The sequence below is a fragment of the Epinephelus lanceolatus genome, chromosome 11 (assembly GCF_041903045.1).
Source record: "Epinephelus lanceolatus isolate andai-2023 chromosome 11, ASM4190304v1, whole genome shotgun sequence".
In the NCBI taxonomy this organism is placed as follows: domain Eukaryota; kingdom Metazoa; phylum Chordata; class Actinopteri; order Perciformes; family Serranidae; genus Epinephelus; species Epinephelus lanceolatus.
Genome location: NC_135744.1, coordinates 27,160,545 through 27,188,158, shown reverse-complemented (window position 1 = coordinate 27,188,158; position 27,614 = coordinate 27,160,545). Strand labels below are relative to the sequence as shown.

Below are 27,614 nucleotides of genomic sequence, written 5' to 3'. Positions count from 1 at the left end.
ATTTCACTACTTGCTGTTCTATGACCTGGATGACTCTTCATTCCTATACCGAGATTATTTTGTGCTTATTATTTACACCAGCCTCTCTAAGAGTGTGCCCTCTCCTGTAACCAGTATACTGTAATAATACATGCAATAAACTGTGTTTAGGATGAGGAGTGCGAGGCATTGCAGCAGGGTAGGTGGCCTATAAATAGCCATAGCCCAGGGGCCTCCAGAAGTCTTTGGCTAGCCTCAGCACACACATACACACACACACACACACACATGCACACGCTTATCTGTTGTATTAAAGCAAGTATCCAAAACTGTTCTGTTGACATGATTTTTGGTGTTTGTGACAATAAATTCAGTAAAGCTGGATTTATCATTTAAATGGTTTATGCTTCTGAGATAATGGTTACACAACTCAGAACATTATGTCAATCAATGTTAAGCATTCTGCATATGCAACACAGAGCGTTATGGCAGTGTGGACATGACTTGTGAATCTTAAGTACTGTCTGTATCATTTATGTTCCAGTAAATTGAATTTCTTGCTCTGAAGCATATACTTCAGAACAACTTACAGTACAACATCTACAGTAGAGGTAATTGAAAATTTATCAGCGAGTTCTTTGAAGTGTTTTTTTTTTTTTATAGGTCTGTTTGATCACAGGCGGTGCCGTGCCTGTAAAAGCCTGGTCCAGAATGATATGGCTATAATAGCGCAGATGTAATTCATCACATTTTTAGCCCTTTTGTAACTGACAAAACTGCTGCGGTGAAAAAGACACTACAAATCCACCGGGCCTCTTTATATAGAGCGTAAAAAAAGAGTCTTTGGACAGAAATTTCAAAGTGCAAATAAAAGGCAGCAATGACTTTGGTGTCAGCGCTTTGAGGGAGCCAATTCAAGTAGCGTGGCCAATTTGATGTAGATTATTGAGGATGGGTCAATACTTTATATCCCTCAGTTGATATTGCACAATATAGAACATATTATCACGACAGGTTTTATAAGAAATTGAATAAAATCGCTGCTGTAAACCATGTCATGATTGTTCAATATTTTAAGCAGCCAAGAAAAACAGAAAAAGAGATCTGTTTTTCATTTCTCACTCTATGTACATGTAATCGCTTTACGCCTGTTGTGACGCGCCACTAATTACAGTGATACTGTAGCAATCACCTTTGACACAAAACCCGCTCCATTACAGGGGGTGCATTACGCTGCTTAAATGAACAAGAACCTCGTGGAAAAAGATTAAGAGATTTGCAATTATGATTCATCACGGCATTGATGTGCATTTGCAAAATAAACCCAGCTCCACTGGTGCTGGAGCGTCTTGAAAAGGAGCATGGGGAAAGGGCAACAACTACTGATGCTGATGACTAGATAAAGGAGTTTAATGATGCACAGGGGCTGCAGCAAATCCAGAGTTAGTGAGGGACTCATTATCCCTCTGTGTGTCACAAGAGAGCCACCAATGGTGCCACCAATATACTGGAACAAATAAACCCACTTTTACTTCTAAAATGTCAAATAGCAAAAACATGCTCATGCCAAACTCTTAAAATCAGAGCAGAATGATGCATCAGGGAGACAGCAAACAGCAAGCTGAGAATTTTGGAGGGATTTGTCTTACCATGGCCCCCTCTGGTAAGAAAAGGCATCCTGTTGATGGCAATAGGAACCGTGCCATGCTTATTGTGAAAATGGTGGACATGGTGCGTGGTGCTGAGACTAGAAGACACACGTGCTGTTCCAGTCTGGATTGGGAGTACAGTAAGCAAGGCGAACCAGAAGGCTAGTCTCGAGCAATAACTTAGGCCCATGCCTAGGCTACAGCATGACCAGCTGCTCCGCTGTCCGAGCACAGAGGTGGCTGCTAAGAGTCTACCCATGTATATTATATCCTCATGGGCCCAGGACAGACAACTTGGCCGAGCTTTGGTCTCTGACAGTTCAGCTTTAAGACCACAGGGCATTTCAGTGACAATCTGGGCCCATTTCTTTCATAATTCCTTAGTTGGGTTGATGGTGGAAAAATATCCCTTGACTTTGTGAGAAAAAAAAATGGATTTAGAGAAAGCAGTCAAAATCCAATTAATGTTCTTGTGGAAGAAACTGAACAGCGACCAACTTATCTATTTTTTGCCATGACAAGATGTCTACTGCACAGAAAAGCCAGCGTTAAAACCTCATTGAAAACCATCCCAAAGCACATTTTTCAGAAAGTGAGCCGAGTGTATCCAAGATGCAGAAAAGATACACATCCAAATAAAGAATGGAGAATGAATCCACCCGTGATCTCAAGCAGGCATGCTGCTCAACCATGATATTCAGGCATGAAAAGTGGCAGGGCAGAGCTTCATGTGACAAGAATTCTGATAAGAGTCTCCATCGCCCACAGGTAGAGCTTTAGGGCAGCTGAGCCTGCCCACTAAGAAGAGTGCCCCTCCACCGCTGCAGAAGACATAACACGCTTCTGTGGGAAACTGGATCATTTCATTAGGCAAAAAGGACAAGGAGATAAAAATACGCGCAAGTGAAGATGCAACGATAAAGGGTGATGCAGGAACCAGCGCTTTTGTTCCCCTTTAGCCAGGGAAAGGGAAGAGAACAGAGATAGGGAGGGGGGGGGGGGCGGTGAGAGAGAGAGAGAGAGCGAAAGAGAGGGAGAGAAGGAGGGGGAGAGAGGGAGCAGTATCTGCAGCAGCGCGGTAAAGGAGAAATTCCAGAAAATAAATAAATAATTTCTCAGTAGCTCCTCATTCACTCTCTCACAGACGCAGAAAATCCAGCGAACGGCAACCTCTGGCGTGGCAGAGATCCACACGAGTGTTTCTATTTCAAATGAACGTATGATCCTTCCCTCCTGCTCCACCTGCTCAGTCTCATGCAGTAAAGACTACTGCTGCATTCCCCTCACTGCTGCTCCTTTTTTTTTTCTCCTCCTTTCTCCTCTCCCGTTACCTCGTCCAGATCTGCTGTACTGCCGCCGACTGAGAGACAGTTAATGTGACAGCTGCATGCGTCTGTCTCTGGAGGAGGGAAGGTGATTCTCCTCAGATGAGATGGCTGGGCTGGCAGACACTGAGATGTTGCCTTGGACTGCTGCAGCAAAAATTATGCTAATTAAAAAGCACCGTCGTATCATAATGAATCCCGGAAGGGTGAAATTCCAGGACAATCAGGACCCCAGCAGCAGCAACCTCGGTTTGGAGTTTTGGTCTAATGAATGCGAGATAAAGGAGCTCTTCTGAAGGCATACTGTAGTCAGGAGGCTCTGATCCAGCGAGGCACAGCATGTGCCTCTGTGTGTGTTTGTGTGCGTGTGTGTGCGTCTGAGAAAGAGAGTCTGTGAGCAAATGAGTGAGGGTGGGTGGGGAAGGGGGGAGAAAGGGTGGGTGAGATAGCAGGAGGGAGGGAGAGACAGGAAGAGACAGCGAAAGAGAAAACAGGCAGCCACGGCGCAAACACACAGGGATATAGTGAGGCAAGAAAATGGGTTGTGTGAATAAATACATGCTACAGATTCACAGCGCACTGGCTTGCAGGTCCTGGCAGTAACACGTAGGAATCATACTGCAGAGGAGGAGCCTGATTTAGGTGAGCTGTCAGAGCTGTTACAGAATGAACACGAGGGGATTGATATGGACGTGCTGTATAACATAAAGACTCGAGAGCTACAATAGGCTTGAATGATAGAAACACAAATACCTGTCAAGATGATAGCTCACTACATTAGGCTGAGGAAGCTATAGGCTACATGGTGTGTAATCCAGTTTGCCTTGCATCCAAAGCCCCTCTTTTCCCCAGCATTGCATTGCACACCTTTGCCATTTTAACACTACAAATCATTTCCCCCCTCTGCCTGATGTGTTCACCTCATATCTGTATACAAGTCACCCCTCTGTTAGAGAGCTCTCTCTGCTCTCATGCTACTTAACCATGCAGAACTTATTCCTAGCTATGACTGATCGGAGTTCAGAGGTATTCTGACAGTTTCGGAGCTGCTCGTGTTTTTGAGGTGGGGAAATGTGATGGCAAGATGAATTGGGAGTATATTGACACTTGAGAGGATGAACACATTATCAGAAATGGAAAGTGGGGAGGGGTTGGAGGTAGGGGAGATGGGAGAAGCAGCGAGGGAAGAGGGATTGCAGGGTGGGAGAAGTAAAGGGAGAGGAAGGGGGAGACTGCAGCGATATCAGCTAAATCGCGGTCGATAGAGATATCAGCTGGGATTGCCTAGTCGGTTGAAAGGACACGCATGGAAACAGGAGGACAGAGGCAAGCCACGCAGCACCACCTCTCATAGTGACAAGAAGGCGATGCAGGCCATTACTCAAGTGGGGGTGGGGGAGGAGGGTGCGTGGAACCGGGGGGGGGGGGGGGGGGGGGGTACTGATTGAACAACAAAGAACACAGGCGGGGTGAGTGCACAAGACTCTGGAATGGCAAGTGCCCTAGTGGTGTTATGAACATAAATAAATTGGAACAAGCTGTGTGTTTTTTTTCCCTGCATCTGTCCAATCTGAGTCACAGGGAGATTTAAATCCTTTATGCGTTTCCTCTTCTATATGTTGCTCAGTAAATCTTAATGCCGGGAAAGTGCACACCAGCTTAATCAAACAAACCATAGTGATGATGCAGAGCACTTCCTGGCTAAAACACGTAGACACATTTACGGTAATGATTATTTGGTGTGGAAACGCAATGACAAGCATTGAGAATAATCCTCCAGTGGGGGGAGAGTCAGTTTTATTTCCACTGTCAAAGCTGCAGCCAGTTTTACGCAGCGAACATAAGGGCAGTCATGACAATTTAAACTAGGAATCCTTTCTAACTTACACACAATCATGTCCAAATAGAACCGTATTTCATTCAAAGTGACAACTGGGTACGAGAAGTTAGGAGTGGGATGATTTATAGCCGGTGACTTGGACTGTCAGGCTCTCCAGCATGTGAGCATCTTTCTAGGCGGCGATGATATCTTGGTGTGAGCTGTCTAGAATGAAAGGCTTGCATTAATCAATTTACGTGCTTGAGGGTTGCTCAACATGATGAAAGCCATGCTATCTGGACAACACAGAGGGAGGAGGCTGGGGGATTGTAACCTTGTGTTGTCCTTGGTTATTCGGTAACTTTGACATCCCACGCAGCTTTCCCTGTTAACACACACCTAGATAAACCTCATAGGATACACATCAAATACGCGTTTGATGATGTGTGATGATATATTTGAGGATGAGCTGTAGTCTTAATTGAATTCCACTTTGCTTCCCCTGCATTTTCAACATAGAATAACTGTCCTATATCAGCTACTCCTGCAGTTCCAGTCCAATAAACCTTTGATTTGCATTTTTATATTTTCCTACAGGCTATTTTAAACCGTTTTCCTCCACTCAGTTTGGCAGATCTCTATGCATTTGCATAATCAAATTATTTTGCATGTATGGAATAATATATAGTTTGGAAACCATGAGCAGAAAATGTTTAAATTTCTTTGTTGGGGGGAAAAAAAAAATTCAAGTCAAGGGGCCTGCAAACTTGCAATTGATGTGATGCGAGAAGACGTGTACAGCGTTTTAAAGACTTAAGAAACCTAAATGTGCACTGTTTGTTCTCAGGAGGATTTGTGAGAGAAGATTTTTCACAGACATCCAGTCTCGCCCCAGGGGGTAAAGTAGCAGGATTAATCATAGCACTTTCAGATTAATTACTCATAATGCGAGCATCCTCTGAAAGGCATGGCCTGCAGTTGTGATGTTTGGTTGATTTCATTAGGCTAAAAACGACAACACCTAAAATAAGCCTGGCTTAGACGGTGGAGGGGAAGGAGAGAGTGAAAAATATGAAGGCACTTGAGTGCACAGTGGCTCCACCGACACATAGCAGTGTATGTGTAAACTATATAGCTAGTAGAATCATCAGAAAATGATTAAGCAGAACAGAAGCAGAAGCAGAAGAGCTCACAATTTAATAGTTTTTATTATTATTATCATGTTGCATGTAGAGCTGACAGCTGTTATAAAAATCATGAAGATTTCAGATTTCTAAAGGAGGCCACGCACATCTAGCTAAACAAAAAGGTTCAGAGTTCAGTGGTTAAAGGAGAGCCTCTGGATGCTTTACTCACACAGCATTTTCTCCTCCAGATTCACGCCTTGATTAAACATGATTTTCCACTTTTTTTTTTTTTTCCTTTTTAGCAACTTGGGTGTCTTGGCAGCCTGTGTGCACTCTCCACTGAAAAGACACTGCATGTGACAGTAGGTTGCATATTGCTGGCTGCACATGGCGCCGGCAAAAATAGATTCCATTTGCTTGTTTAGTTCAGCTTACTAGCCTCAGCATGTCTCCTGGAAAAAAAGAGCAGCAGCGATGCTTACCATGCAGAGAAAGCCCCCCCAACATGAGGAATACAGGCTCCTGAATATGAACAGCTACAATTTATGAATGTTCTGGGTTTTGGACTGATGCAAAAGACATGAGTGTGTGACAGGAGCAGCATGAACTGTCTACCTCTCCCACCGTCCACAGTCTAGCCATGAAAATAAAGGAAAATCACCTGAGCCAGGGGCTGAGACGGCAGTGGGCCGTCACCACACAGGACAATACAATTTTTGCTTGGCTGAGGTGTTTTCTTCTCTTCACTCTGGAGTCTAATTTTGATGAGCCTGAAACAGCATCAGCAGGACAGTTGGCCGTAGAGGAAGCCCTGTCTTTGTTATTGGCCTGCGTCGATCTGCTTGTCTCGCTCATTATTTCAACATTAAAGAAAGCACCAGCAGAAATGCAAGATGGATTTTACTGTTGCTATGACTGCAAATTGTCACGGGCATTTGTACGAAAGACTTCAACTCCTTAAAATGATGATACTTCATGCTGAACTACAATTACCAAGCTTTGCAAACATGCCTCAATATAGGCTATAGGTGACTATATATTTCACTGCTGGAAGGATGGTCTCTTCTTAAAACTAGAACTCTCTACTGCAGTAGAAAGACACAAATGCTTTAGACATCGGTGCTACATGACCAGAGAAAACAGAGAAAAGGGCTGTGATATTTGCTTTTGCTAGAAAACTTTCAACTACCAGAATGCACTGTACTGCATGGAACTAATAAATGCTGTCCGTTTTGACACAGGAAACAATATGGTGGACAGCTGGTGACTAACAATCTGGAATTACAGCCAAACAGTGCACTAAAATATGTTTCTGAAGACATTTTAGGTGAGAAATTGGCAATTCAGTAATGGAATCTTGGTTCACATTTGATCAGCGCTATCATTTGATCGCAGTATTTTCAGCCTCTGGTTTCACTGTATAGGAAACAGTATGGCGTCCATTTTCTGTTTGCAAATTCTTGCAATACAGCCAAACAGTGCACTAAAATATGTTTCTGAAGACATTTTAGGCAAGAAATAGGCAACTCAGTAACAGAATCTATGTTTATATTTGATCCGCACTGCCTAGATTTAGAGTTTGATCTGATTTGATGTGAGTTTGAGAGAAAGCGAGTGGGGTAGGTCTCTCTTTTGATCCTTGTCTACACTCTTTGTGAACGTGATGGTGGGAATACGAAGGCGGAAGTGCAATCTATTGTTCAAGCAACAGCCCTAGAGCTAGTGAAAATCCGCTGGATAATGCAAACCACATCATCCAGTGGATCTGTGCTGAAAGATGAGCGTGGAGATCAGGGAGCTAGCAAGACAAAGGGAAGTTTACCACAGTTACCCACATTCTTATGATACAAAGCTGGTTTACAATCATCAAAGCATCCCTTTAAGAAACTGACCATTTGTTTTGCACACATTTAATTTGTGTGTACATTTAACTCTATATTCACTCTATCCAGATCCTTGATTTTATTGCCACTCTCATGGAAATTTGGGCACCACATGAGTTCTTGCCTTTTTAATGTCTTTCTAGAATCTCTTTTCCTCGCAAGACACTACACAATGATACTTCATACATTAATGATTCCCCTCATGAATGATTATGTGTGATATTCTCACACTAGAGATTTTAGAAATCAGTAGGTCAGCCATCACTGTGAAAAGCTGTGCTGCCATCTCATCTCACTGAAGTAGCTACTTAGGATGAAAAAAAAAAAAAAAAGTCACAAGAAGATGCTTGATGATGTCATAAATCACTTTTGGATGAAAGCAATCTTTTGCCAGATGCCTATTGTGAATAATAATTGTTTTGATTGCCGTGTCCAAATATACTACACTTAATTTTCTTTTTTACTTCTGTTTGAGACTCCTTATATGTGCTCAAATCATGTTTTGAAATAGTTTTTAAAAAATGTCTTTTTTTTAAAATAACTTACAAGGACCTGCACACGACGTCCCAGCATACTTACTGTACCCACACCTTACTGTATTTATACAAGGCCGTTTAGCTTTACCCCCAAGCAAACTGTTAATGGGTCATTTATTGCAGCTTTGCAATAAATGGCCTTATTATGACTAATTAGCTGAATAGATATTTTCTATTTTTCCTGTAATATAAATTAACTTGTTTTATTAGTCCTTGTGCCAAGGTTTTGTTTTTTGTTCTGTTTTGTTAGCAGCATATCTCATAAAACACTGAAAGGTGGAAAGTGAGTTCACGGACAATGGAACACGTAATTAGGTTTGGTTCAATACTGTACACGATGTTCCTTGTAGTTTGCTGTAATAAACTGTGAGAATTCAAGGTTTTTTGTAAAAACAAAACAAAACAGACAAAAAAATGCATGGACTCATACAAAAGTGATTCTTCTCAATCATCACTTATGACCCACTAGAAGTGTTTGATTGTGTATTTATCTGCGGAGACTCTGCCCTTTACCTGTATTTTCTAATTTCTTATTATTTTGCGATGTTTATGGGTGTGTTGCCCCCAGCCAATAACAGCATGCAAGTGAGGTTGGAACTTCTGAAAAAGGTAGCGATGAGATCGTAAGCAGTATATATCTAAGAGGTAGCTAAAAAACACTGCAGACACAGCACTGAAGAAACAAAACATCAAGCAGACAAAGTTCCAAAACAAGACTGAATCTTGGGTTGGCTCTCATTTTCACTTTCGCTAATGAGCACTGAAGGAGAGGATGGAAATAAAGGGCAACACGGAGTTGGCCTTTTTTCTTTTGGACAGGTAGGTTAAGGTAAGGTACAAGAATGAAAGCTAAGGTGGCAAAAGTCAGAGTGGGGCTGGTAGACGGGTGGTGGATGGGTCCAACAAACACTGACTTTCAACCAGGAGAGCGGTGTTTGTGTCCCCTAAGATTATGAAGCCAAACCCTTTTTCCTAAACCTATACCACATGCTCTTGTTGCCTAAACCCAACCACATATTTCGAAAGAGTCTGGATGTAAACGGTAAATTTCCTGTGAAAACATAAGTGTATTTTGAAAGAAGAAAATGCATGTAACAGGCAGAAGTTGACATGGTGTCTGAGATGGTCAACAACTAATGCATTCAGGGTACCTTGCAAGTTGTATCTGGATGTGAAAAGTCAATGACCAAACGTTGATACGTGACGATGTCGGAGTGAGAATGGGTTGGTATGTACATGCAGTGTAGGGTGGGGGGGCCAAGTTTGGATGTTGTATTTACAAACAACAGGGGTGAGCAAATAAAAAATCCTAAGCCTGAACATTTTTTTCAGGTTGAGGCATGACGAATGGGTCGTCATCCACCCCGTCTATACCTATCTCAATGCAATTTATTTGTTAGTCCTTTACTGACTATCTGGACATTTTCCCCGGGTTTCATTAACTTACAATCCATCTTGATGAGAGTGTCTATCTGAAGTTGGCTCTGAACCAAGTTTGCCAAGTTTTCACTCTTTCAATGTCCCCTCAATCATAAAATCTCTGTAGTTTACTGTAAAATGGGCAGGAAATAGATATTTGTGGAAACTTTGTCATCTTGCATCATCCTTTACCGCTGTAATGTTACACAATTGTAAATTTCACATCCATCAAATGCGGTACATTGGATTGTTAGCAGAAAGTCCATGCGGCCACTGACACAAGAAAAAATGTCACACTGAGAAATTGTGCACTTGAATAAAATCACAGGGGGTAAATGTTGTACAATAGGTAGCAAACAAGGGACGATTTTGGACACAGCCCTACGGTGCATTTCAATAGTGATTTGTAATGTCTTTCTCTACTTCCCCTAAGCACTTGATATTACATAACACCATAGCTCTTGTGAGGAGCCACTCAATGAGCAAGGAGACAGGGTCCAAGGGGAGTGGAAGATTAAAAATGGATCCACCTGCCATTATCTGCAGACTCCACTAATACTATGCAATGATGACTCATGAAAAACATTGTCTAACTGACATTGCAGTTACTATGAATCAATGATTGCAATGTGTGATCATCGAGTCAGTTAATCAGTGTCTTCAGTAATTATAAGTTGTATCTCACTTAACATCACTTAACTTCCCCCCAGTAGAAGTGCAGAGGGGAAGTAAATGATGGCTTATTAAACTATTATTGAAATGTACTGCTAGTCTCTCTGTGAGTCTCTCTCCGTGGTGCTGAAGTGTTCATAGTCTTATTCCAGCGTCCCACCCTTACCCTGTCCACCCTCACCCTTTTCCATGTTTGCATGTAGGGTATGTAAAAATGAAGGGCTGCCCCAAACTTGATACTAAAGAGGGAAAATGAACTACAGTTCTCTCTAAAAGTATTCCCTAAAAACACTCTAGCAACCACCTAAAAACAATCATAACATACATTCATTGGCCACTATATTAGGTACACCTATTCAACTGCTTGTTAACACAAATAACTAATCAGCCAGTCACGTGGCAGCAACTCAATGCATTTAGGTATGTAGACATGGTCAAGACGACCTGCTGAAGTTCAAAGTGAGCATCAGAATGAGAGAGAAAGGTGATTTAAGTGACTTTGAACGTGGTTGTTGGTGTCAGACGGGCTTGTCTGAGTATTTCACAACCATCTCTAGGGTTTACAGAGGATGGTCCAAAAAAGAGAAAATATCCAGTGAGCGGCAGCTCCCTGAGCGAAAATGCCTTGTTGATGCCAGAGGTCAGAGGAGAATTGCCAGACTGGTTCAAGATGATAGAAAGGCAACAGTAACTCAAATAACCAGAAGACCATCTCTGAACCAACAACACATTGAACCTTGAAGCAGATGGGCTACAGCAGCAGAAGACCACACCAGGTGCCACTCCTGTCAGCTAACAACAGGAAACTGAGGCTACAATTCACACAGGCTCACCAAAACTGGACAATATAAGATTGGAAAACGTTGTCTGGTCTGATGAGTCTGGATTTCTGCTGCGACATTCAGATGGTAGGGTCAGAATTTGGTGTAAACAACATGAAAGCATGGATCCATCCTGCCTTGTATCAACGGTTCAGGCTGGTGGTGGTGGTGTAATGGTGTGGGGGATATTTTCTTGGCACACTTTGGGCCCCTGAGTACCAACTGAGCATGGTTTAAACACCACAGCCTACCTGAGTATTGTTGCTGACCGTGTCCATCCCTTTATGACCACAGTGTACCCATCTTCTGATGGCTACTTCCAGCAGGATAACGCACCATTTCACAAAGCTCAAATCATCTCAAACTGGTTTCTTGAACATGACAATGAGTTCACTGTACTCCAATGGCCTCCACAGTCACCAGATCTCAGTCCAATGGAGCACCTTTGGGATGTGGTGGAACAGGAGATTAGTATCATGGATGTGCAGCCGACAAATCTGCAGCAACTGAGTAATGCTATCATGTCAATATGGACCAAAATCTCTGAGGAATGTTTCCAGCACCTTGTTGAATCCATGCCACCAAGAATTAAGGCAATTCTAAAGGCAAAGGAAGTCCAACCTGGTACTAGCAAGGTGTATCTAATATAGTGGCCGGTGAGTGTAGTTAGCAACCATGAAGCCTTACCCTGACAAACACCCCTGACACCATTTGCAACCACCTAACAAAAACCTTTGCTGCAGATCTGGTTCCAGATGAAAATTAGCAAACATGTTTAATATTAATAACAGATTTAAAGGATTATGCAGCCTTGGCAGAGGTGTGTGTGGCACGTTTAACCTGTTTTATTGTTTATTTACTGTTTTTATCACAGTGTCTGTTTATTTTGGGTGAGGGACGGCTTCAGAGAGCTGATCCTGATCCATGGTTAATTAACTCACCAAACAAATCACAGAGTTGAGGTGTGAAAGTCTTTCGGTCACTGCATGTCACTTTTGCTTGTTGTTCAAGCACAATAGAAGAGCCATACATATGTAACTGCTTTCTACAAAAGGTAGAATAATTTATGATTTTTCCTAGCAGGGTAAAATATTAAGTTCATAATGTGGTAGCTCACACCGAGGTAAAATTAGACACACACGTGTCCCTTGTTGATCGTTATGATACGCGACATCCTGGTGTGAGTTGAGTCGAGTCTCACTGCAATGTGCACAGATCAGCTTACTGTAATATTCCTCACTGTTAGGTGTGTGAGAGGTGCATGTTAGTACTTCAGACACTGAATATATCAGCACCAAAATTATCTATGCTACTAAAGAAGAACATTTTAAAAGGGATTTTTTCCCAAACACTTACAAACAGCCCCGACTCTAGCCTTTATACCTGTCATGTGGCATTAAATGTTTTTGTTTGTTTGTTTATTCAGATGCCCATTAGCTTTTGCATTGCAGCAGCTATTCTTCCTGGGGTCTAATGCATTTATTGAATAAATGATTTGATTGGCTAATAAAAGCTGCTATCTATACTGTTCATAAACCCAACTGGCTTTAGGATAGCTTTAAGTATTGTATCACTGCCCAAACAACAATAGGGCCCACTGTGTATTGAAGACTGAATATAGACTCACATCAAATGGGGAAAAAATGCATACATGTGTCATTCATATGTAAGTATCTGCTTTACAGTTGCATATGATGCAAAATGTATAAGGGACAGTATGTGACTCCGCTGAAGGATCCTTAGCGAGCAGATCTTTTTATTATTCATTGAACATACAGCAAAGTGAGTGAACAATCTATCAAATTGAATTGGGAGCAAAGAAGAAAATGTAAAGGTTTTTCTTTTGCTGAGCATGCAGAGACGGGTGCTTTGTTGTACAATGACCACAGAGTGAGCCAGGAATAGAGAGGAGGTGACAAAGAGAAGAGGTAGACAGAGAGAAATAAAAAGGCCGGGAGTGAAGAGTTTGTTTGTGAGCGTGTGTGCGAGAGAGAGATATAGGAACAGAGAGAGATCACCAGCACATTTGCAAAAGCACATATATCAAATGCAAAGAAAAAAAATTATCCAGCCCACACACAGTATTACTCGGTTGTAAATTAACTCCAGCTTGTGTACGTGCAGATACAGTTAGTGGGGTTGCAAGTCTTACATGAGGGAGCACTACTGCACACTGACTGTAGAATATTACACAAACTGACAAACACACTGACTTCCTACTGACCCATGATAGTGGATATTTGGTCTTTTTGTTGCAGTAATAGTAATAAATCATAATAAATAAGTGGTAATATTGGGCCAGATTGCCTCAGAATGCCTTTGTGTGGGTGAGTCTTTACACGGGCACATTAACGTGAAGCATGCTGAGTTTACTTGTAGTGAAGTGTGTGCTATATAAATAAACTTCTGTTGCCTTGGATTTGCTGAAATGAACATAAATAGAATTATTTCAAGTTCTGTTGTGAATTTGAGATCAAAAGCTAGATTTTTAAAATGAATTTACACATAAGTAAACAGTCTGTAAGGAACAAACAGCGTCGGCTCGTCACACGCACTTAAAGGACCTTGTTAGTCACGCATGTAAAACCCTTTATTTATCTACACGTCTACTAATTACATGTGTTAGTTACAATGGCTTTGACTATTACTGTTATGCACAACACTGCAGTCGTTTGAGTGCCTTGTTATGCCCTGTTTCCATAAACTAATCTGCTGAATGTCAATTTCATATGGATTGTGAGTTTTAATAGGTTACAGAAGTGGGCTGGGGAAAGTGAAGGATTAGTACTTGGGCTTTTATCAGGCCACAGAGGCAGCTTCAGCAGCTGAAGACAGCAGCCAGTTGCTGTGGCTGGAGGGAAAAGACGACGGTTGTGACCTCAAGTATAGAAATCCATCTTATGATGAAGTGTATCTGGAGTGATGTATAGTCTGCAGTTCGTGGTATACCAAGCCCTTCGTATCGACTGCATGTGAGGCTGTTTTTGTGCTTGTGAGTCAGTACGTACAGCAATAATCCAAGGTGACACTTGCACCAGGCGGATCAGGAAAACAAATCTTTATGGTACTAAATGTACCATCATGCAATTGTAACAACATTTTTCTTTATATAAATAACTTACATAAGTGCATTACTTTAATTACATGTCTATGGCAAAGTATCACCACTGCAAACACAGCTACAAAGAAGAGCTATAATTGGCTGATTAGACATTAACCCTGTATGTATTTAATGTGTTGGTCATTTTTCTGTTAGATTTAATTTGATCATTGTTAGTGATGCAGTTTGGTTTTCATTACAGTCATTCATTTTCCCTAACCGCTAATCCTGTTGGGGATTGGGGGGGGGGGGGGGCTGACACTGGGCGAGATGCAGGGTAGACCCTGGACAGGTCACCAGACTATCACAGGGCTGACACATAGAGACAGACAACCATTCACACTCACATTCACACCTACAGACAATTTAGAGCCACCAGTTAACCTGCATGTCTTTGGACTGTGGGAGGAAGCTGGAGCACCCAGAGAAAACCCCACTGACACAGGGAGAACATGCAAACTCCGCACAGAAGGGCTCCCCCACCCTGGGTTCAAACCAGGAACCGTCTTGCTGTGAGGCAAGTGGCACAGTGGCAATCCTAGATTCTGGGGGGCCCCAGGCAAAGAAGCCCATTGAGGCCCTGATGGTTGCACTGATGGTTCAACCTAACTTTGTATGTATGACATTTATAGGTAGATAGCTGAGTGCCCTAATGGTATCCAGCTGTCATAAGGTCGAAGGGGCCCTTTAAGCATTTTCTGGGGCAGAGCGAGTGCACTGTATGGTGCCTTTATGTGAAGTTTAAGTGGGCTTCTAGTTGTACTTGCAAAATGTGGCCATAATATTGGCCATCAGTGTCCCTTTTTTTATAATGCTGCCGTGGGGCCCCTAAACATTTGCTTGGTTTGCCTCTCCTGACAGTGCATCCCTGCTAGTACACATGATCTGGCTTTTAATTTTTAAATTCCCCAGCCCCCCAGTCTTAAGTCTAGAGTAGACTTCAGAAAAAAACAAGGGAAAATTAAAAATAAAATATGCAGGAAGTGTCTTTAGTTTTAATCTTTGACAATTTGGTTAAATTTGTCAACACAGCAAGCATGAGGAGGCCCTGGTGCACAGGTTTATTGTGGCTGAGATGTCTACATGACTGTGAGTCAGTTGCTTTCACAAAGTTGTGTGTTTGTTTTGCAATACCTATTCTGAACCTTTAAAATCTTGCCTCTGACAAATACCCTCCATATTATAATAAAATAAATATAAAACTTCTGAAATTAATCAAAAACTAAGTGAAAAATAAACATTTTTAAACCATAAAAATGAAACTGAAACAAGCAAACCCTCTATGGAATCTAACTGAAACTAAACTGAACTGAAAACAAACAAACAAACTAACTAAAAACCTATAATAATAAAACTGTTGTAACCACACCTGGATTCCACTGTCCTAAGAGTGTAGCAACTACCAACAACACAGGACATGCTGCATTATGTTTTCCACATCAGGTACTTTGGTTGTTCCACCATCTGCCATATCCACTACTGGGGACAGTAACTCATTGATACTTGGTAAATGGAGAGAGCTGCAAATAGTTCCTGTCTAAAACAAAACTATCCTCTTCCTGTTTTGGTTGTGGAGTGTTTGATGCACTTCCTTTGTGGCTTTCCCAGGAGATCGCAGCCGCTGGCAGTGAATTGCATAGTGAAAGTGAGGCTTATATGGAACCAGTCCAAATGCTAATGGTGTCATTATTCTATGGCCATTACATTTCTCAATTAACATTAACTTCCTAATTCTGATTTAAAGAAAGAGAAAACTTGAGGGCCTGACCGGTTTTACAGCTGACAAATTATACAAAAATTAAGAACAGCATTAGTTCAGGCAGGACACGATGTCAAGCTCAGCTCACATCCCAGCTACATCAGCTGATCTCAAACAGCCCAATCAAGTGATGGAGCAGCCAATTGATGGAAGGGAGTCAGCTGATAGATCACATGATTCCTTTCTATGCAACCAATTGGCAAATCTCATTCATGCTGTGTCTCACATATCAGTGTCATTGCTTGTCATTGATGCTGGCTCTTTTCTGTTCCCATGGGGTCTTTGCTGCTGCTCCCCCTATCTAAGGCTTTCCATGTAGGTGCATGGAAGGGCAGGGAGGTTTGCTCTCTCTGCCTCAGGCTTCCCTCATTTGCACATGGAAGGGCAGAGCGTGTGCTCTCTCTGCTTCAGGCTTTCCACGTAGGCATGTGGAAGAGGTTTTCTGAATAGGCCTGAGGAAAGGCAGAGAGGCCCCAGAACAGAGCCATAGCGCCAAATATAATACTGCAAATGGAAGTTTTCTTTAACTAAAGTGTTTCTGACTGAATTGCATTTATCTCGGATCATACGGATTACTGTTAATTTATTATGCTGATCTGTTCTGTACGACATCTATTGCATGTCTGTCCGTCCTGGAAGAGGGATCCCTCCTCAGTTGCTCTTCCTGAGGTTTCTACCGTTTTTTTTCCCCGTTAAAGGGTTTTTTGGGGAGTTTTTCCTTATCCGCTGTGAGGGTCCAAAGGACAGAGGGATGTCGTATGCTGTAAAGCCCTGCGAGGCAAATTGGAATTTGTGTTATTGGGCTTTATAAATAAAATTGAAATTGAAATTGAATTGATCTCTGCAGTAGTACATGTTAAATCCTTTTAGAGGAGAAATCCTGTATATTACATGCATAATCCAACTAAACAATTATTATGGTTATAAAGTTGATGAACAGACTTACATATATACTGCCAGTTGTTGCTGATGTCATGTCGAGTTCAAAATGAAGTGATGGAGATGCAGACTTGCCAAACTGTTGTGTAGACAACCACAATGACATAGCCACATTGCATGCACTCTCTCTTCCTAAATTCTTCATTACAGTGGCTTATAATTTTATAACGCTCCGAACAGAGTGAATGCTGTGACTTTGCAGCGAGTGAATGATGTATAAGTGAGTGTGTCACTGTGTCTGTGAGTGTTAGGGTGACAGAAAAACAGAAATGAAGCCAGAGTACGGCAGTCTCTGAATCTGAAGGCCTCTGTGTGTGCGTCTAGCCTTTATGATGTAAACTGAATGTAACCTTTCTCCTCTCACACAGCCCCTGCAGTAGGGACTAGGAAGCCCCCCCCCCCCCCCCCCCCCCCCCTCGGGAGCCGGCATAGACTAGCATTCATCTGAGGCTCAGCTGCTGCGTGGTCTGGGTGTCAAGTGAATCCCACCATGTTCCCATGCAGAGTGGGGCACAGAGGGACAGTCAGAGCAGGGTGGGAGCTGTCCACTTGGTAATCAAGCCTTGCATAATGTTAGTCCCAAAACTGGACAGTGCCTCAGAGACAAATCATCCTGGAAATGAGAGAATGAACAGAGGCACTAACTGCCAATGTGAGACAATTTAGACTTTATCTTTATCTCTATCTCTACACACCCACAGCACTTGTGTGCAGAAGCACCGAGCCTCTTGGCGAGCTCTGACCCCACTTTTACACCATTTATTGCCGTAATTATATGTGCTCTTAGTTATTTCACCTGCAGGCATATTATGATTGCTGTTACTTCTTTAGTTAGTGACAAAGCAATTTTAAAATTGCATTCTTTCAATAAATAGCATTCATATGAATATTATTTCTAAATATCCTCTTTAACAAATTGCCTATTATTATAAAAAGAAACTCCCCTCTCTGATGCAAATGGATCCTCTATGGATATGACTCTCTGTTCTTGCTGCAGATGCAGCCTTATGACCAGCTCTTATCTTTGTTATTATGGAGTCTGAAACTGCCTATGGCTGTTTAAATCGGTCATCACACCAAGGCTATTTCAGGCTGGTATACAGCCTTTCTGGTAGCTCTTTTAAGGGAATCTTTCACTTTTATTGTTCACTTATGATGCTGCTACAGAGGCTTTCCCCTCAATCTACCTCTGACACATAAAGTGATACGAAGCTGGGAGAATATATCTCTGTCTGTATTTGTGTTTGGGATAAAACTATAGTTGTTTGGGATTTTTGCTGCCACTTTCCCACAGCCACTGCCTTACATATGAATACATAGTCGGATGTATGGACAGAATGATAGAGAGATATAAAGATAGATGGATAGATAGAACACTAGTATACAATGGTGAAAATAGCAAATACTCGGCAAACCATATGGGCTAACCAAGACTTATTGTAACTGTGTCATAAACCAGTAATCAAGTTCTACATTATTAATTCACATAATCTCAGCTAGGAAATAGTGAAAATCGCTTTCCAACCAGAGGCACATCTTTTCTGGGGCATCTCTGAGCCGGTAGCCTAAATTGCTGTGTCTTGTTATGAACTTGCTATTGCTTGCATATGTATATATTTTTTATAAATTACAAAATTAATTTGAGAGAAGAAGAGCTTTTTCACTTTTATGTGAATAGCACCCCTGTTGTTGCACTGCTGCGGACTTAACATTGTTTAATGCATACTTAAAATTCCACAACTATATCCAGAGCTTATAAGAGAAGGAAGGCGAGTGTCAGTATAGTTTTAAATTATAATTTGATTATGATTACTGTTTTCACTTGGTAATTACAGAACTCCCTGAAACCCACTGAAAGCACGATGCTGTGTTTAAATGCAAAAGCGCTGTGAGGTATTCTCATCGGCGCAATGCGATCATAATATAAGTCTTTTCTGCTTGAAGGAGCTGTTGAAGATGTTGACAACTGAATACAGTCAGTTACTTTAAACAATGTAGGCATTTAATATGACGTGTGAAAATGACACTCAAATCATAGGCACAAAATGAATATGACTTTAATGAGAGCTCTCACTCAGTGTGTCGGTTTCATGGCAATAAAACATCTGCTCAGCAGAGATGGAGTCTCCTAGGTGAAGTGGTTTAGCGTTATTGAAAAAGCCTTATATATAGAAAAATTAGACCAGGGACAGGATTGATTTATCTGAACAGTCAAGTGTATTTTATTTATCCATACAAGGATACCAACGCACTTAGGGTATCCAACAACAGCCAAAGTTAAATCTTATTGTATTTACCTGCTTATGGCAATATGTGTGTCTATGATAAGAATAAAAACAATAATTCATCCGTGGGTGAATTTCTCATGTTAGGAGTGACAGGATATATTAGATAAATACACAACCACTGATACTAAACTGCGATCTTAGACTACGGAAAGATCTTTCACCAAACGAGCATCATATGCTTTACAGAAAGCTGAGAAATGGTTGCCGTTATGGCGGAAAGTGTTAGTCCGACTGACAGGTTGGAACTCTTAGATGTATATACAGTAATGGAGTGTCTCTGCAGAAAATGTAGGCAGTGTAATTACCACGTGCTGTTAGCTCAGCGATACTTTGAGTAAATGAAATCCCCTATGCATCTGGCATACCCAGGCATCTGAGATAAACAGTATTTAAAGGAGCTCTATACAATATTCAGAGTGCATCTTTGATTCAGCGTTTGTCTGCACACGACTCTAAGCCAATGATGTATTAAGAGACCTGGATACAGCATTGGAAGCAGGGCCCAAAAAAGCTCTATTTCCATGGTATGAAATTACCTGGATCCTTTGTGAGCATTGTGAGGCCAATACAGCAAGCGCATTACAGACCTACACCCGCCAAGCAATCAACTTCCACCAACCAAGCAGCTGACATCCATTTTAGCGCTTTGCTAACTTAAATGGGGGTAAAATTATTTAATCATGTGGCTAATCTATATTTCTAAATTGTTACTGGGCCGAATGAATCACATCCCAATACTGAAGGGGGTCATTTCGTGGGTGTTGCGATGCTAACAAAAATCTATTCACTGATATACAGACATCTTTTTCCCAATGTAAGTCTATGGCAAAGAGTCTTTTTGGGCCTCATGGCATCGCCTGACGGACCCGGGTGTGGTAAAATTCCACTTTTGGCCACTATGTAAAATTGTCTTCATAGCCTTGCACTGTTCCTGGGGGCTTGCTCTCAACATGGAGGTGGCTGAGGCACTGTTAGCAGCTAACAGAGCTAACAGCTTGAACAGTGCTAACAATGGCAACAGTGCTGACAAAGCTAATGGTAAACTGTGGGGACCGGAGGGTCTGTGTTAAGCTTGCATGACAATGATGTCCAGATATTAGTGGTAACCACCATAAGAGTGCAGTGCAGACCAGGGGCGATTAGCTAGCCACTAGGATACACATCTGCATTAACCGTCTGCCAGACCGTCTGACACAACAAAAAACAGAGAAGCTCGGATGATTACACCAACACATTCTCACTTCCAACTCGTCAAATACCAGGTTGGTGGCCCTATACATCAAAATATGAGGTACTAGGTACGTCTCCTGCATTCATTCTGGACACTTAGGGATGGAGTGTCACTTTACACTCGTTACATGCATTGTGTCTTTTCAAAATAAAAGTAAATAAACTTAAAATGTTGATAAAACACTTTGTTTTTAGATTTACTTTCTCCGGTTTAGGTAGTGGTTAGGTTCCAGAAAAAAACAAACATGGTATGGCTTAAAATAAGTATGTTTGCTACTAATGTAATGTAACGTCAGGGGACATATGTCACTAGCATAGCATGCTACATATATTAGTTCACCATATTGTTATTCAAATAACTGACTTTTGGTTTTGCATGGGGACACAAACTGCGGGCTCAAAGGTGAGGTGAAAGTCAGTTTGTTCGACCCATCCACTACCCCTCCCCCTCACCCTATGCAAACTGTCCTGCTCTTGATACTATGGTAGTAACTTGGAGCACCAAAAAATGCCGCCGCTTGATGAGCCTCATACCGCCGCTGAAGGGTGCCTCTATGCGTCTAGTCTGATGATAAGAGCCACTGACTAAGGATCGGTTTTTGACAAGTTGAGAGCTCACACAGAGGACGTGCAACTTTCATTCTCTGCTCAGGATGCCATTGCACCACTATATCTTTACATAGCAAATAGTTGTTTGCTGCTATATTAATGCTGTGAATACTGTATAGAGCTCCTTTAAGAGTTAATATTGTTCACACACTAGAATAGGATACAGACAGAAGCCAATATCATAAATGAGTGTGCAAGTAAACAACTGTGGCCAGCCTGCTGTTGTGGAACTAAAAAATAGCTGCAGTGATGTTAGATTGCATCCTGTAACTCCCAATCTCAGACAATGTAACTGCGGTTTGAAGTCCTTGGTGGGCCAGAGTGAGGGAAGTGTGTATTATAAAAGGTTTGGATATTTCTCCTAACTCTGTTAGTCAGTGTGACATTGGCAGAAGATTGAACTCCCTCTCCAGCAGTCAGTGTTTGCAGGGTGAGTCATAAGAGACCATAACTAATCATGAAATAACCTGTCGCATGTCTGAGTGAAACTGGCAGTGTGGCTTGTATTTTCCAATCTGTTAAGCATAGCTTAGCACAGCCCGTGTCTGTTTGCATTCTAATGAGCTATCAGCTTGCATTAAATTATCCTGATCCGTGACACTTTACCCAAAGGTTGCGGGAGGTCAGGGAAGTAATGTCTAGTGGCTTTAAATAGTGAGTTTATTTGTGAAGAGGCTAATAATGAGAGCATTAAAGCACTGGGTACTTAACCCTGTTTGCAGTCAAAGATACAACTTCAGTCTTAACCCTGAAAATAACAAGACGAAGAGGAGTTAACAGCCACGCTAACGGCTCTGTGAAGCTGCACAGTAATGCTCCTTATAAATAAAAAACAAACTGTTCGACAGATTAACCAATGTGTGACAAACCAAAGTTCACAACGACCTTTAATGTCTGTGCCATATTTGTTGTTATATGGTTGTGTTTCATCTTCAACTGTACTGAACAAATGTACTATGTACTATAAGAGATAAACATGGGCACTTAATGTTGACAAATGTGATTTTAAATGTATGGGGGAATACTACTCCTATCATACTTTAAAGCTCCAATAGAGACAGAGAGTAATTAAGTCCCGTTCGCACCAGAGTGGAAAACAATTCAAGGCTTGCCAATGACTTTGTACTGCGTGAAGGTGCCTCCTTGTCACATCCATCTGCTAGCAAACAACAGAAAAATACCTAAAAGCTGCTGCTGGGTGGGATGAAGAAACCTGTGGGATCCTAACACTCATAAATAAGTTACAGCTGCTAATGTGGCCAAACACAGTGTAGAGGTTGATGCTAACTACACTATGCAAGGCCTGGTTTTGATCTTTGTTAGCTTAAATAAAATGATAAGCATGGTGAGGAGATGCCAGATTTTTTGGCGAATGTTGGGCCGTTTTGCCGGCAACCTGTGAGTGTTTAGACACACAGAGCCGGATTGGCGAGTTGATCCGAGGTGCCCAATTTTCCGCCTCGTAGGGTAGACGTATTGGTTTAAAAAGAACGAGGCGGCCTTCTGCCACGGGAGGGGCTGTTGAAGACTTGTGGGAGGAGCTGTTGATGACGCCGCACATCTGACCCACTGGCGGTGGATAAACAGGAAACAGCTGATAGCAGGAATGAGCAGCTAGTAGCAAGAGGGAAACGCAAACCTGACAGACACTGTAAAGATGAGCAACTGGGGAGACAAGGAATTACGCGCCCTCCTTGCCCTCCCAAGCAGAGGGCCATTAATCCTCAAGTGACAGGAATGGTGAACGACGGGCCAACTTACGAGAGAATCTCCGAAGGACTGACCAGCCGCAGCTTCCCTCCCACGTCACTGTTTACGCCACATGCTGAGCTACATGCCCCCCATTGCCCCGAAAAAGGCGCATTCTGTATGAACAAAAGTAGGTAGGCTGCACTCCCTGATTTTGGTTTTATACTGCCAATGCTGAACGAAGACTGACTGGGCATTCCGACAAATTTGCACAATTCCTATTTAAAAAGGGCTTATGATTCGTTACAGCTGCTCTGCTGTAAAGAATAGAGAACTATGAAATTGCTATATAAAAATAAAGCAATAAAATAAGATAGAAATGAAATGTGCAGTTTGCTACAATGTTTAACACGAGTACTTAAGATTAAAACAAACAAGATATCAAAATAAAATATATATCGTCACTGTGCTGAAGCTGTAAGTGTGATAATTTCACTACAATATATACATCAGTAGAATAAAACAATAATGGTTGGTTGCACATTATGGCGCTGATTCTTTTCTCCCCCAGTGGACGTGGTGCTCAGTGTGTGACTGTCTCTATAGTCTCTGTATTAGATAACTCAGTCAAGTGGGTTACTACTACTATGGATCCCATTGTGAATTAACAGTCCTGTTTGCAGCCTCATGCAGCTATATTACCTGCTTTCAGCAGAACAGCAGCATGTCAAAATCGCTCATCACAGCTTTAACCCCAGGGAAGTAAAAAAAAAAAAAACATTCACTGATTTTGTCTTTGCTGCTATCTAGAAAATATTCACCTTGCTGCACACTGTTCCAATACAAGCAGTGATGTAATGTCTGACTCCAGTGTCTTGCTTCCACTTTTTAATGTGGGGTAGAAAGTGCGATATAAAAGAAACCCACAGTGTAACACAAAAACAGTAGGGTGTAACACTTAAGTGTGTCAAAGTAACATATGCAATATTTTTCTGAACAATAATATACTAAGGTGATCAAAAACATGAGCACTTCAAACATTTGCAGCTGAACAGAAATCCATTCAGTCACAGTTTTCTGTTTGGAATACCCGTGGGGCAGCGACAGAGGAGAACATTGCTATCTAAACAACAAAACATCGGGGATGGGAGAGACTGCGATCAGACGGCAGTGCACACACTGTGAGTGACTTTGTGAGGGCTCTATTAGGAATACTTGGTGGTGTGAAAGGCTCTAATTGCATCTCGGAGGTAGCCTCATGCAGGTTTTGAAAAGGCAAATCATGTATTTCCTCTGCCCTGATTATGACACTGTGTTTCGCCAATGGAGCTAAAAGTAGAAACTGAAACTCGGTGTCTTTCGCATGCCATTGAGTCTGATAACAAAATCTGAGTAGAGAGAAAATGTGTCGAGATACTATCGGACCAACTAATGCTACTCAGCTGCAACATCACTGATCAAATTAACAATATAAGTCAAATATTTACCATCAGTTTGATCTCCACACTGAAGAGATAATGTATACTGAATACTAAAACTGGAAAAAGGAAAAGAAGTATTTGGAGTAAGTGCCACTGGTATAATTAGAGAATGACATCTTGTTTATTTCTGTTCATGATTTCTTATTATGAAACAGTGAAACTTTGAATGGCTATGATTACACCATCATACCAGTAATTAATTACTATCAACCAAACTACTAATTTCGCACAGACAAGTGCAAATAAAACTCATTTCAGGAACTCACAGGGAGGAAGAACATGAATTAGATTAGCAGCAAAATTCAACCATGGCCAAAATTCCCTGGTAGCAGCATGGGAATTGGCATTGTAGTTTTGTGCAAACCACGGATACGTTACATCTGTACGATTTATATGTCTCATATCAACGTTTCTAAAGTGATGTAGTACACAAGCTGACTTTGTTATCTGGAAGTGGAGGGGACAGTGGATGGTGTGACACCTAGGTGAGATGCCTGGCAAGCTGCAGACCTCTGTTTGAGACCAACAAACAACAAAACCGGTTGTTTTTTTAGTGAGTCATCGCTTTTTAGCCTCTAAACGTGGGTGTGTTTTAGCTACTAGTTGCTGTTTCCACCAGGGATAGTGCCATGAGAAATGGTTGCTTTTTACTGAGACATTTCTACACTTCCTTACAGGATAGTGCCATGAAGAGTGGCTGCATTTTCATAACCACTTATCCTGTTGGGGGTCATGTGGGGGCTGGAGCCTATCCCAGCTGACATTGGGCAAGGGGCCGGGTACACCCTGGACAGGTTGCCAGACTATCGCAGGGCTGACACATAGAGACAGACAACCATTCACACTCACACCTATGGGGAACTGGAGCACCTGGAGAAACCCACGCTGACATGGAGAGAACATGTAAACTCTGCACAGAAGGGCTCCACCACCCCGGGGTCTGAGTCAGAAACCCTCTTGTGAGGCAATAATGCTAATCACTACAGCACCGTGCCGCCTTCCTGTCAGGATAGTGCAATGAAAAGTGGTCATTTATATACAAGGACTTTGTCTAACCATGATCAAGTGGTTGTTGTGCCTAAAACTAACCACACGTTATCCACAGCATTGTTGAGATGAAAAGAATCATAAAGTGTCAACAATTCTAAATAGGTCCAAGTATATTTCCTGTTGGAATGCTTGTTAATGCAGTAGCTGATAGGAAGTAAACAGGGACCAAAGCTGTTGCCCTAGCAACAACTGAAATGTTCCATCTGTGGTTTGCAGAAACGTACAATGCCAACATTTATTCTGGTGATTAGGTTTATGCAACACGTATTTTGTTGCATGACTTCACATGGTCTGAGGTGACACTCCATATTTAATCTAGCAATGATTATTTGATCTAATCATTTCTCATTTCTTTTAATGCCATCCTCTGACATTTGGAGGAGAGGAATTCTCAAGTGGATGAGATCTAATGTGTTGTCCTCTCTGACTGTCTTGTGTTTGAGCGGCTAGCACATCTACCCTCTGTTAAATACCAGCCACAAATAGCAGTAAATGTGATGGTTTCAGTTGAGTCAATCGGTGGAAGCAAGCTATTTCAGTAATCCCATCCTCTGTTTGTGTGTCCTACCTACCATTGCTATTTATCAAAAATAATTGGGTCATATGAACTCAAATCTCTTGTTCAGCGTCTATTCAAATTCTTATGCGCACAGTTGGTAAAACAGCATCGTCAGTTTTTCTCTGCAAATGCAACTACATTCATTCCTTAACAGCTTAATAAACAATATGAGTCAGTGTGTCAGTGTCACTATGAATCTCTCAAAAATTCTATTAAACATTGCTGAATAGATTGAAAAATTCATCTGGTCTGATTGCTGATGGCCCTTCTGTGAAAACTGGTAACATCCTGTTGGTTACTCGTGTTTTTGGTATCTGCCCAGTAATTCCTGACATGGCATGATACTGCCCTTCAGAGAAAACCCCTTAAAAACCCTCAATACACAACACATAAGAGAACAAAGATGTTTTTTAATGTGAGAAACTGCGAGGACAGAGGAGCCAAAATAAGTCAAAGGGGGCATTATCCCCTCAGGTGCTTGACTTCTTTTCACATCTATGTAAATGTCAAAAGTCTTCCACTTATGCCTAAAAGGCTAAAAAGCTGTTAAAAGGCAGTGCGTGGTCAGGCATTGACCTGTGGTGTATTTCACAGGAGGATAAGTCTGCACGAGTTTTATTCTGCAAAGAATTACAAAGATTAAAGCAAGGCTTCCCGTAAATCACTGGTTCACTTTTATATTCACCCTGTAAGCTCTACCAGTCAATTACACAGTGCTCAAGCTTTTCTACCTTCATGATGTAGCAGTGGGGAGCTGCGCCAGCAGTTTTGGGCTCTGAGTATCCATATGACTCACACAGAGCAGAGATTTGGCAGAGATTATCATTTCTGGGATGCACTGTCTCTGTGTTGAACAAAGCTGACAAAGCCAGGTGGCTGAGGTGATGGTGATGGCAACTAATGGAAAATCCTAACAGCTAGCTCCATAAGATGTCTAGAAAATGGTGCTGTGTATAGAGGATTTCTAAATGCATAAATTAACTGTGCCAAATGTTGTTTTGAACAGAAAATCAGCTTTATATCTCGAGTTATCCATCCATCATTGTATCCATCCATGTATCCATGTATCCATCCACCCATCCATCCCTGTATCCATCCATCCATCCATCCATCCATCCATCCATCCATCCATCCATCCATCCATCCAGATAAGGGTTATGCAGGCATCACTGCCTCTTTCATAGCAACTTGAGACAGAAACATCTAAAAGGAAGCTAAAGCTACATAATTGTCAGACAACAGCCGATGGGTTTTGAGATTGCATTTCAGCCAATGCGCTCACCCTCTTTTGCAGTCCACACGGACTGTTTTCCAGGGTTTGGCTGATGGATCATGCTACTATGCATGGCCGATGCCATCGTCCATTGCCAATGACTGTCAGTCATCGACCACTGAGCCCGACATCATGGTTTAAAAGCTCGGCCCCTCCGGTGCACACCAACATGGCATTCTATGTATGCTTAAAAAGTAACAATTCTGACTTATCTACTAGATGAACAACCCGGTCTCACTCCGATGTCGTCAAAATCCTATGCTTGGGCAGTGACTTCTGGCGTCAGATACTGATGGAAAAGGCTGTCCTTCAACATCAGCATGATGCGCAGCTGGTCGCCGTTATAGTGTAATGGTGCTCAGCGGCGTAAGGGGGACATCCAGCAGGACAAGAACTAAAGTTAAGGC

The 27,614-nt window shown here is 41.9% G+C and overlaps 1 protein-coding gene across 9 annotated transcripts in view; it reads right to left on the bottom strand.

Annotated features, from left to right (window-relative positions):
• The window catches only part of LOC117262266 (neurexin-2-like), a 177,332-nt gene that overhangs the window by 43,982 nt on the left and 105,736 nt on the right, over positions 1-27,614 (bottom strand). Inside the window, exon 1 of one of the 9 annotated variants that reach the window (XM_033635170.2) lies at positions 1,629-3,279. The exons of the other annotated variants lie outside the window; for them this stretch is intronic. Coding sequence (XP_033491061.1) covers positions 1,629-1,971 — 343 coding nt within the window. The 5' untranslated portion in view covers positions 1,972-3,279. Of the gene's footprint in view, positions 1-1,628; positions 3,280-27,614 lie in introns of those variants that run through there. 9 annotated transcript variants of the gene reach the window in all.